General features: G+C 45.4%; 1 protein-coding gene across 1 annotated transcript in view; it reads left to right on the top strand.

The window, feature by feature from the left end:
- The first annotated feature begins 5,232 nt into the window (after positions 1 to 5,232).
- The window catches only part of LOC103123650 (zinc finger protein 420), a 98,712-nt gene continuing 91,071 nt past the window's right edge, over positions 5,233 to 12,873 (top strand). Inside the window, 4 exon segments of the mRNA XM_060175932.1 lie at positions 5,233 to 6,712; positions 6,931 to 7,188; positions 8,579 to 8,667; positions 12,548 to 12,674. Coding sequence (XP_060031915.1) covers positions 8,659 to 8,667; positions 12,548 to 12,674 — 136 coding nt within the window. The 5' untranslated portion in view covers positions 5,233 to 6,712; positions 6,931 to 7,188; positions 8,579 to 8,658.

The raw sequence follows: 12,873 nt of genomic DNA, 5'->3' as shown, positions 1-12,873 counted from the left end.
TCCCAGTTTGAGCCCCCAGCTCCCCACCTTCGGGGGGGGGGGGTCGCTTCACGGGCAGTGAAGCAGGTATGCACGTGTCTTTCTTTCTCTCTCCCTGTCTTCCATTCCTCTCTCAATTTCTTTGTCCTACCTAACAACAATAACAATAATAACAGGGGAACAAAAATGGGGGGGGGGATGGCATCCAGGAGCAGTGGATTTGTAGTGCAGGCACCAAGCCCCAGTGATAATCCTGCAGGCAAAAAAAAAAAAGTGATTTCATCGTTTTCAGCCTATCTTGAATGCAGCTTGAAGAAATCATGTTAAGTGAAATAAGTCAGAAACAGAAGGATGAATATGGGATAATCTCACTCACAGGCAGAAGTTGAAAAACAAGATCAGAAGAGAAAACACTTAGCAAAACTTGGAATGGAGTTAGTGTATTGCACCAAAGTAAAAGACTCTGGGTTGTGTGTGGGGGGGAGAGGATTCAGGTCCTGGAACATGATGGCAGAGGACTTAGTGGAGGTTGTATTGTTACATGGAATACTGGGAAATGTTATGCATGTACAAACTATTGTATTTACTGTCGAGTGTAAAACATTAACCCCCCAATTAAAAATTAAATGCAGTTCTCCTTCAAAAAAAATACTCAAACCCCCCCCCCCCAACAACGAATGAATGGCTGAAAAAGTTGTGATCTATGTACACCATGGAATACCACTCACGGGGTTGGTGGTAGCGCAGTGGGTTAAGCGCACATGATGTAAAGCGCAAGAACCATTGTAAGGATCCCGGTTCAAGCCCACGGCTCCCCAACTGCAGGGGAGGTCACTTCATGGGTGGTGAAGCAGGTCTGCAGGTGTCTTTCTCTCTCCGCTCTCTGTCTCCCCTCCTATCTCGATTTCTTTTTGTCCTATCCAACAACAGCAGCAGCAATGACAACAGCAATAATAATGACAACAAGGGTAACAACAAGGGCAACAAAATGGGAAAAATAGCCTTCAGGAGCAGTGGAATTGTTGGTATGCTTCTAAAAACCCCTTCTGTTTCATTAGTTTAATCCCCTCTGCTTAACATTATTCTATTTACATAACCACTTCATTCTATTTACATAACCACTGTTAACAAGCACCACCCTCCCTCCAGGGCATTGGTGGTTCAGTGGTAGAATTCTTGCCTGCTCCGCCCCCTCTCCTTGTCACACCCTGATTTTCACCAGTCACTTTTCTCTCCACCCTCTCTGCGTCACATCCTGTTCCCACCCTACTGGGCTAGTATATTTATAAGGACAAGACTGTTTGTAGCTTTTAGTTTAGCTTAGCTTGGTATAGATTGTGCTGCGTCCTGCATGAAGAGATACTGTGTACAACCCAGCCATGAGTCCCGGGTCATCTGTTACCCACCAGACGTGAAGCCAGCCCGGCGAAAACAACATATGGCACCTACAACGTGGGACCAGACCTGCGCAACTCCCAGATAAGTGAAGACTTTGCCTACCTATGCACTATGGTCTTCTCTTCTGCTTACGAGGAGGTTTGCCAAAGCCTCTACTGTTTCATCATGAGACAGTGACTCTGTCTCTGGAACATTTTGCTTTGGGCCACACTTTGTTTCCCTGACCAGGAACTTTGGTTTCTTGTGACCCTAATCATAGAGCTTGGGAGATGCACTGAGATTTCTCCTTGGACTTTCTGGATTCCCTCTCCCATGTTTCCTGAGGAAAAGGACTACCTTTTGCTCCGGGCCACAATTTGGTTCTTTATGACCGTGATCGTAGACCTTGGGATATGCACGGAGATTTCCACTGGGACTTTCTGGACTTCTTCTTGAATGTTTCCCATGGAGAAGGACTACTCTAATTTGAGGAGTGTTCTCCAGTACCCTGGCAGTCCCCAAGAATGGAGACACGTGGTTAGTTCTACTCTCCTGATTGGATTCTTTCTTCGATGGGAAGACGCTTTTAAAAGTATATGTCTGAAGCAATACAGCAGGAACAGTCAGAAGCACCCTAAATGGAATTTCAAGGAGCTTTTTTGACTAGGACACCCTCCAGGGACTCTTGATGCTACATGGTGAGATCTGTTTTGTAAGAGAGTGATTTGAATGACTGAATTTTTATTTGACATTGACAAAAAAAAATGCTGGACGCAGCCATGATTTCTAGAGACATCCAGAAACAATCCAAAAAATTGTTTTTTCCCTCCTTTGATTTCTTTTTTTTTTTTATGTCTTGGCATAAATCTGAAACGTTTAATCCTGAAAACTGTATGAGTTATGGGTGGGGCAGATAGTGCTATGATTATGTTAATTATTCTCATGCCTGAGGCTTCTACCGTGGTTCTTCTGTTTACCTTTCCACATTTTATTGAGTTTAAACTGTTTAAACAACCTTAAAATCATACTAGAAAGGACTTCCAATTATAATGGAGTTATCAATTATAGTAAATTTCTAATCTGCTACAAGTTTTGTTTGACAAGTAAGTGAATTTCAGCTGTCAAGTCTTCACATGAAAAAGCATCTACTCAAATGGAATTCCTGGAAATCCATTTGGATCCTGTTCTCTGACATCGCCCACAAGATGGAATGACTACAACATACCCCCAGAAACCAATTATGTGACCTGGCACGACCTGAAGAAACAGATTCACAGACACCAAAGATCACTCTCTACAGAAAAGCAGAATTCTGGTGGCCGACATTCCCCATCGAGACAGACATGCAGCGTTTCATCCCTTGGCATTTTCTTCTGTGGTCAGCTACTTTGGACTGACACCTCCATCGGACTTACTGGTACATGCTGCTGTGTTTCTCAAAGACTAACTTCAGCCAATTGCCTTGAGGCTTTATATACCATGTCCCCTCGCCTGCAGGCTCTGTTCCCAGAGGCAGAAAACTTCTCCTCCTTATTAGGTTATGCCCACAGAGACAGGAAACACCCTTTGAGGCAAGAGATGTCCCCAGAGGCATGAAGCGCTCCCAGATGCAAGAAATCCCCTTTTGCCTGCTAGGCCTTGCCCTTTGAGGCAAGAAACGTTCCCCTTGGCATCACACTGGTTATTGCTGCTCTCCTATTTTGTTTTCCATGTCTTATGCCACTTCTTTTGAAAACGCCTGTACCATATAGGTTTCTGTTCACCCCACAATCCTGATACTATGGCCATTAGTTAAAAAGAAAGGGGGAATTGTTGGTATGCTTCTAAAAACCCCTTCTGTTTCATTAGTTTAATCCCCCCTGCTTAACATTATTCTATTTACCCCTTCTGTTTCATTAGTTTAATCCCCCCTGCTTAACATTATTCTATTTACATAACCACTTCATTCTATTTACATAACCACTGTTAACAAGCACCACCCTCCCTCCAGGGCATTGGTGGTTCAGTGGTAGAATTCTTGCCTGCTCTGCCCCCTCTCCTTGTCACACCCTGATTTTCGCCAGTCACTTTTCTCTCCACACTCTGCGTCGCATCCTGTTCCCACCCTACTGGGCTAGTATATTTATAAGGACAAGATTGTTTGTAGTTTTTAGTTTAGCTTAGCTTGGTATAGATTGTGCTGTGTCCTGCATGAATAAAGAGATACTGTGTACAACCCAGCCATGAGTCCCGGGTCGTCTGTTACCCGCCCGTGAAGCCAACCCTGCGAAAACAACATGGAATCGTACTGCAGGCACTGAGCCCCAGCAATAACCATAGAGACAAAAAAAAGAGGAATATGACTCACATATTAAAAATGATGAATTCACCTTCTTCAGCTCATCTTGAAAGAATCATGTTAAATAAGATAAGCCAGAAAGAGAAGGATGAATATGGGATGATCTCACTTACAGAAAGAAGTGGAGAAATAAGAACAGAAGGGAAAAACACAAAGCAGAACTTGTGCTGGCTCTGGTGTATTGCACCAAAGTAATGGACTCTGGGGTGAGGGGGTGGTGTTCAGGTCCTGGAACATGATGGTGGAGGAGGACCTAGGTGAGGGTCTAGAGTGTTCTGTGGAAAACTGGGAAATGTTACACACATACCAACTACTGTATTTTACTGTTGATTGTAAACCATTAATCACCCAAAAAAGGGGGAAGAAGAATGGGATGGAAAAGGAAAGAAGACCTCTGGGAGAGTTGTGGATTCATTATGCAGCACATGTACCAGAGTGATGTCTAATTCTCTCTCTTTTCCTAACTTTTTCATTAGAAAGTAAATTTTTTAAAAATATTTATTTCCTTTTGTTGCCCTTGTTTTATTGTTGTTGTAGTTATTGATGTTGTTATTGGACAGGACAGAGAGAAATGGAGAGAGGAGGGGAAGACAGAGAGGGGGAGAGAAAGACAGACACCTGCAGACCTGCTTCACCACCTGTGAAGCGACTCCCCTGCAGGTGGGGAGCCGGGGCTCAAACCGGAATCCTTACTCAGGTTCTTGCCCTTTGCGCCACGTGCGCTTAACCCGCTGTGCTACCCCTCGACTCCCCAGAAAGTAAATTTTAAAAAATACACGACATATATGTCTTAAGACTTATAATATATAAGATATATATTTATATTATATATCTATATAATATAAATATATATAATTACATATTTATATATAATACACGACTTACTGAGATGAATTCCTTTTTATATTTTTTAAATTATCTTTATTTGTTGGATAGAGAATCGGATGTCGAGAGGGGAGAGGGAGATAGAGGGAGAGAGACACCTGCAGCCCTGCTTCACCACTAGCAAAGCTTTCCCCCAGCAGGTGGGTACTGGGGGCTTGAACAGGGTCCTTGTGCACTGTGATGTGTGTGCTCAACCAGGTGCGCCACCACGCGGCCCTGAATTCTTTTTTTTTTTTTTAACGTTTAGTTATTTATTAGAGATAACCAGAAATCGAAGGAAAAGGAGGAGATAGGGAGAGAAACAGAGACAGCTGCAGCCCTGCTACAGGACCCAGGTCCGAGAAAGTTTTGGTGATTTCTCTACCCCATGCCCCACCATCCATGGTGAGGCTCCGCGCCCAATGCGAGACTACATTTCCCAGAAGGCACCGCGGCAACGGGCCAATCCCCTGGCAGCCCTGTGGCTTTGTGTGTGGCGCGATCTTCCGGCCGCAGGCGGGAGTCCGCTGCCGCCAAGAAGGCAATGCTAGGCGGCGGGAAACGCGGCCGGGCGCCACCGGAACCCGAGAAGGCGGCAAGTAAGAGGCCCCGCGGTTGGCGAGGCACCCCCAGGGCTCGGCGGGAGCGCGCGCCGAGACCTGCGGAGGCGGCCTTGGAGGAAGCAGCGTATCGCGTGCCCGCGTCGCTTCCTGGCGCTTCCGGCCCTGGACTACATTTCCCGTCGCCCCCCGCGCGCCTCTGCCCGCGGGCGCTGCGCCTGCGCGCTCATGCCAATCTTGCTGGGCCTCCGGGCCTCTTCCCTCCCTTCTTCGCCCCCTTCCCCTTCTTTTCCTTTCTTTCTCTTTTCCTTCTCTTCTTTCTTTCTTCTATTTGTGTTTTATTTTAATGAGAATTCTTTTAGTGGTGATTCTTTTAATATTGGTTGCTCATTTTCAGTTCCTTTTAACTTTTTATCTCTTGTTTAATTAAATTTTTTTTTTGAATTATCTTTATTTGTTGGACGGAGATAGCCAGAAATCAAGAGAGTGGTGGGTGATAGAGGGGGGAAAAAGAGAGACACCTGTAGCCCTGCTTCACCACTTGCAAAGCCTTTCCCCCTGCAGGTGGGAACTGGGGGCTTGAACCAGGGGCCCTTGTATCTGGCACATATGTGTGCCACCGCTTTATTTATTATTATTTTTAAAAATCTGGCTAGGACAGAAATTTGAGAGGGAAGTGGGAGAGGAGAAGGCGGTGGGAGGGGTGGTAGATAGCGTAATGGTTTTACAAAAAGACTTTCAAAAGACAAAAAGACTTCCCTGCCCGAGGCTCCAAAGTCCCAGGTTCAGTCCCCTGCACTACCATAAGCCAGAGCTGAACAGGGTTCTAGAAAGAGAGACAGAGAGAGAAGGTGAGAAGGTACTTGAGGAGACAGAGATACAGATAGAGGAGGAAAGAGACACCTGCAAACCTGCTACGCTGCTCCTGAAGCTTCCTCCCTGCAGATGGGGAGCGGGAGTTCGAACCTAGGACCTTGTGCTTGAGTTTTAATTGTATATATCAGTAATGTCAACTTTGACTTTTGTTGCATATTAATAGTTTATCTAAGTATGGGTTACTGGTGGATTTTTATTTGATATTAATGACTCATTTTGATGTATTAGTTATTGGCTGTATTTTCATCTTATTTTAATTTTCCTCTTTTTTCTTTTTGCCTCCAGAAGAAATTGAGAAGGGAGGGGAAGATAGGGAGAGAGAAAGAAAGACATCTGCAGACCTGTGTCACTGCTTGTGAAGTGTCCTCACTTCAAGTGGGGAGTGGAGGCTCAAACCCTGGTCCTTGTGCATGGTACTATGTGTGCTTAGTTGGCTGCACCACTGCCTGTCCCCTGTGTTTTCATTTGATTTATTTATTATTTATTTATTTTTTACCATAGCTCTGCTCAGCTCTAGTTGATGGTGGTGCAGGGGATTGAACCTGGAACTTTGGAGCCTCAGGTTTGAGAGTCTCTTTGCATAACCATTATGCTCTATACTCTCTGACCTACTTATTTATTTTTATTTTTTTATTGCCTTTATTGGATAGAGACAACCACATATCAAGAGGGAGGAAGAGAGACAGAGATCCCTTGCAGACCTGCTTTCCTCCTGCAAGTGGGGGCTGGGGGCTTGAACCCTGGTCCTTGCACACTGTAATGTGCACTCAACCAGGTATACCACCATCCAGCCCCTCTATTTTCATTTTATATTATGGATTTGTTTTAAATATTCTGGTTATTGTTAAGTTGCCATAAATTTTATTTCTACGTTTTTTGTTTTATTTATATGTTTTTGTTTGTTCTGATACTGTTTATCAGCTTGTTTCTTGAAAGAGAAATGATGTATCCTTGCAGCACACACAGTGCTGCTTGTTGAACCCAGAGCCTCAGGTGTGCCATTCTGTGAGCTACCCACTGGATCACCTCTCGAGCTTCTTGCTTTTTTTTTTTATTTGCCTCTGCCAGGCTAGTGTGTGGGTGCCTTTTTCCAGGCGCGTACTCTCTGGGTTGGAGAGAATGCGACCAGAGCCAGCCTGGGCTGCTACTCACTTAGCAACGTGAGAGAGGTGACTCAGGAACAAACTCATGGTGGTGAGGCAATTCAGTTCTTTATTGATCAGAGAGCCAAGGCTTTTAAAGGGCAGACCCGGAAGTGGCAAGTCGGAAATGGAAATGGCTTGACATGGTTTGGAAAGGGGCAGAGAAAGGCAAAAGGGCTGGGAAAAGTAGGAACTTCCTTAGCAACTGTTGGGAGGGTTTTTAACTGGTAAGATTAATAATACCCTGCAGGCAGGGAGGGCCTTGAGGGTAGAAAGAAGATAGATCAAAGGAATGGAATGGGTGGGGATCTTTCAGGCAAAACAATGATTATATAGCTAATAAATCTGATAAGAGGAGAGGATGGATGTCCCCTCAAGTCAAGCCCTGCCAAACTCAGCCACATCCTCACCATTTCCTGACATCTCCCCCTTTTATTTTATCTAATGGCCATAGTAGCAAGAATGCAGGGTGCTTTGTGAGGCAGGGCATACAGACGGGGCATACATTTGGGCTTTATAAGACAGGGCATACATTTGGGCTTACTCCTGTCCCTCCTTGCTCAACCTCTTGGTAGAGAGAGAGACTGACAGGATAGACGCACTCCTCAGGTCAAGCCCTGCCAGGCTCTACCACATCCTCACAATTTCCCGACATGCCTCCAGGGTTATTGCTGGAGCACAGTGTCTGCACCATGAATCCACTGCTCCTGGAGGCTGTTTTTCCCCCTTTGTTGTCCTTGTTGTTTATCGTTGCTATTATCATTATTATTGTTAGTAGTATTGTTGTTATTAATGTTGTTGGATAAGACAGAGAGAAATGGAGAGAGGAGGGGAAGACGGGGAAAGAAAGACACCTGCAGACCTGCTTCACCACCTGTGAAGGGACCCCCCCCTGCAGATGGGGAGCTGGGGGCTTGAACCAGGATCCTTAGGCCTGTCCCTGCACTTCACGCTGTATGCACTTAACTCACACCACTGCCCAGTGGCCTCGAGCTTCTCTTTTTAACTTTTTCTGCTCCTGCTTCTTCCTTTTCCTCCTCCTCATCCTCTTTCTAATCTGGGTGGGACTCTTGTTTCAAGAGATTCTGAGAGTTGCAAGATAACAAGAGGTGTGGAACTACTAGTTTAGAAGCAGAAATTTGAACTTGGGAACATTCCAGATTTTCAGGTTCTCAATCTCTGGCCAGCTCTGAGCACCTTCATGTCAGATTTGCACCAGTGGGATTCTCAGGGCACCAAGGGGGAAATGAGAGAGAAAGACCCACTTGGTCCCTGTCTCCTTACTGCTGCAAGGGCTGGGTCCTGGGCATTGTCTGAGGACCCAAATCCCTCTAACTTTTATTGTGGGCAGGGGTGAGGGGAGGGGATTTGTAAAGTGCCATTTTAGGGGTTCGTAACCTCGAGGCAAGCCCCACCGCTCATGTTTGTCCTTCCTTCCCCAGCTCTGACTTCTTAGCACTCTGCCCTTCCCCAGGAGAGGAGCCAGGAGGAGGACTCATCAGCCCATGGAATCCTGAAAGTCATGTCCCTCGTGAGTTTTAAAATCATGAAAATACCTGCTTTCCTTCTCTGGACACTTGGTACCTGGAGCCCATTCAAGAGTCTGTTTCTGTGGTCTGGGAGGTGGCGCAGTGGATAAAGCATTGGATAAAACGGTGGATTGTCAAGCATGAGGTCCAGAGTTCAATCCCCAGTAGCACGTGTAGCAGAGTGATGTCTGGTTCTTTCTCTCTCCCTCCTTCTGTCTTCATGAATAAATATATAAAATCTTAAGGAGAGAGAGAGAGAGAGAGAAAAGAAATGTCATTTGTTTAAAAAAAGAATATATTTCTTAGAGGTTCCCATTCTCGGTACTAAAGACCAGAAGTTTGTGCCTTTTTCTCCCTTCACTGCAATGCTTGCCTACAGCCTCATTCACTCTCAATCTCCACATCTTTTCTTTTCTTTTCTTCCTTTCTTCTTTTCTTTCTTTTTTTTTTTTTTTTGTATTAAAGATTTTATTTAGGGGCCAGGTGGTGGCACATCTGGTCAAGCATACACATCACAGTGTGCAAGGACGCAGGTTCAAGCCCCTGGTCCCCACCTGTAGAGGAAAAGCTTCGCAAGTGGTGAAGCAGGGCTGCAAGTGACTGTCTCTCCCTCTTCTTCTCTATATCTTCCTCCCCTGTCAATTTCTCTCTGTCTCTATCCAATAATAAAAAAAAATAAGTAGAATAAAAAATATTTTATTTATTTATTATTGAGAAACATAGGAGGAGAGAGGGAAAGAACCAGACATCACTCTGGTACATGTGCTGCTGGGGATTGAACACAAGACCTCATGCTTGAGAGTCTAACGCTTTATCCACTCTCCAGCGACTGGAACATGACTTCCACATCTTTCTAGAATCTGATAGAAAAGCCAGGAAGCCAGATAGAGCATATGCCTATTACCTTGTGCACAATGAAAGCATTCCTTCTAGGAACTACGGTTTGATGAGATGGAAATGAATATATTTTTTATTATTTATTTTTTTAATTATCTTTATTTACTGGATAGAGACAGCCAGAAATCAAGTGAGTGATAGGGAGAGAGACAGGGAGACACCTGCAGCACTACTTCACCACTCGCAAAGCTTTCCTCCTGCAGATGGACACCGGGACCTCGAACCCGGGCCCTTGTGCATTGTAATACGCCCGCTCAACCAGGTGTGCCACCACCCAGCCCCAGCAAATGAGTACTTTCTTAGGCTTAGCACATGGGAAAGCAAGGTCATGGTATTGCTTGGTTTCAGCTGTGGTACGGGGCATAATCAGCTTCAGAGGGGATTGATTGGGACTATATATGAGGTTTAGCTGGGAATCCAGAAGAGCTTAGATAGGTGACCCAGGAGGTGGTGCAGTGGATAAGCCCTTAGCCTCATAAGCATGAGGTCCTGCGTTCAATCCTTGCTTGACATTGTTTAGGGTGATAACTCTGCTCCTCTAGTTCTCCCTTCCAGAAATAATTATTTGAAAAAGAAGCTAGATACCAGAGCTAAGATCCAGTTCTAAGGAAGGAGTAGTTCTAGGTTGAGAATCTGTGTCATTCTCTATCAAATTCTTTTTTTTTTTTTTTTTTAAAAAAAGTCTTTATTTCTTTTATTTTATCAGAGGTTGTGGGGAGGGCATTACCAGAGCACTGCTCAGTTCTGGTTCATCATGGTGGTGGCAGGAATTGAAGCTGGGACTTTGCAGCCTCAGGCATGAAAGTCCTTTTGCAGAACCAATATGCTATCTACCCACCCCCACTTCACCCCATTCCCATCTACTTTTTTAACTTATGAGCAAGAGTTGGGTTGCATACCTGGATTTGTGCCTGCTCAGTAGTGCATGTGACACAAGTTTGAACCCGGCCCTCTCAGCACCGGAGGAAGATCTGTCCTTCTCTCTTCTCTTCCAGTGTCTCCTTCTGTCTGAAAAAGCTGATTCAGAATGGTGAAGCTCAGCAAAAATAATAACAATGGAGAAAGCCCAAGAGAGTGTGGAACAGGGGCTAGGTGGTCATACACCAAGTAGAGTGCACATGTTACAGTGTGCAAGGCTCCAGGTTCAAGCCCCCAGATCCTCACCTGCAAAGGAAAGCTACACAAACAGTGAAGCAGGGCTACAGGTGTTTCTCTCTTTCTCTCTCTCAGTCTTTTTTTTTTTTTTTTTTGCCTTCAGGGTTATTGCTGGGCTCAGTGCCTGCACCATGAGTCCACTGCTCCTGGAGGCTATTTTTTCCCCCTTTTGTTGCCCTTGTTGTTGTAGCCTTGTTGTGGTTATTATTGTTATTGTTGATGTCATTCATTGTTGGATAGGACAGAGAGAAATGGAGAGAGGAGGGGAAGACAGAGGGGGAGAGAAAGATAGACACCTGCAGACCTGCTTCACCGCCTGTGAAGCAACACCCCTGCAGGTGGGGAGCCGGGGGCTCAAACTGGGATCCTTATGCCGATCCTTGTGCTTTGCGCCATGTGCGCTTAACCTGCTGTGCTACCGTCCGACCCCCTCTCCTCGTCTTTTAATTTTATTTATTTTTGCAAAGAGACAGAGAAATTGAGAGGGGAGAGGGAGAGAGACAGACACACCTACAGCCTTGCTTCACCACTGGTAAAGCTTTCCCCCTGCAGGTGGGGACCAGGGGTTTGAACCCAGGTCCATGCGCACTGTAACGTGAGCACTTAACCAGATGCACCACTGCCTGGCCCTCTGTTTCTCTTTCTTTCTCTGTCTTTTCCCTTCCCCATTAATTTCTCTCGATCTCTATTCAAGATAAATAAATAAATATTAAAAGATAAAAAGTAAGAGCAAGAAGAAGAAAGAAAAATGTATAGAGTTGAAGTTTGTAAAGGGATTCAACAGATGGGTTCCTGTTCAGAATCTGAATAATGGAAATATTCAGATAATAATGGAATAATGGAAATTATTCAGAATCTGAATAATGGAAATGGGATAAAGCCGTCTTATCCTGTCTCTGTATCCAAAATAAGAGAATGGTTAGGTCATCACTTTCATTTGGCAGAAACTCGTACAGCTGGGCCATGCAGTGGCAAGCTTGGTAGAGTGCACGTTGTTGGTGAAGTAGAGTTCCAGCTATCTCTCTGTTTCTCTCCCTGCCTCCCTCAATTTCTCTGTTTCCATTCAATAAATAAAATAAAATATTTTTAAAAAAGAAAAAAAAATTGGGGTGATAGATAGCATAATAGTTATGCAAAGTGACTCTCATGTGTGAGGCTCCAAAGTCCCAGGTACCCAGGGTCAATCCCCTGTACCACCATGAACCAGAGTAATTCAGTGCTCTGGCAAAGAGAGAGAAATCATACAGCTAATAAAATAGGATGCAGCGGTTGGGGGAGGTTGCTCAGAACTTACTGGTATAAGGTCTTGTGTCTCATAAATAAATCAGTCTTCAAGTAGAAAAGAAAAGGGGACAAAAGTAATCTACATCCCAAATTTTTCTCAGAAGGCCTTTTATTTTTGTCCCTGTCTTTGGGTTCATCATAAAAAGGAATACCCATTAATGTTGGAACATTCTGTTTCAATCATGTCCATTTTCTATTTTATTTATTGTGTGTGTGTGAGAGAGAGAGAGAGAGAGGGAGAGGGAGAGGGAGAGATGGGGGGCAGGCGTGGGGGAAGAGACAAAGGAAGAAGCAAGAGCCCTCCTCTGGCACGTGTTGTGCTAGGGATCGAATCAGGAACCTCAGACATGCTCTGTCAGTCGAGCTGTTCCCTGGCTGCTCTCAAGCCCACTTTCTCCTTTCACCCACTTGTCTTGGGGGTTTCCAGCCCCAGTCTTCAGAAACCCCAGAACGCGCTCCCCTGCCGACACCTCCCCTTCCTTCTCCAGTCCTCCCCAGAAACACGTGCTCTGAACGCACATGTGACGAGCCTGCCCGTTGTTCCAGGGCGCAGACTTATTCAGGGATGTGGCCGTGGTCTTCTCTCAAGAGGAATGGGAACAGCTGGCGCCTGCCCAGAGGAATCTCTACAGAGACGTGATGCTGGAGACCTACAGCAACCTGGTCTCTCTGGGTGAGGAGACCTGCCCTGCTGATTTTGGTGTCCTCCTGGGCACAGCCAGTCCTTCCCAGAGTGGTTAAGGGCAGCTCTGAGGGTCTCGGGGAAGATGCCCCCTCCCCTTGCTGTAACCCCCTCTCCTACTGGACCACCAGGCCCTGCATCTGAATCCAGGGACCCTACGCTGCAAGCAGGTGGCACGTTTTTCTCACAC

The sequence above is a fragment of the Erinaceus europaeus genome, chromosome 2, assembly GCF_950295315.1.
Source record: "Erinaceus europaeus chromosome 2, mEriEur2.1, whole genome shotgun sequence".
Classification (NCBI taxonomy): Eukaryota; Metazoa; Chordata; class Mammalia; order Eulipotyphla; family Erinaceidae; genus Erinaceus; species Erinaceus europaeus.
This window is presented reverse-complemented; position numbering and strand designations above follow the sequence as displayed.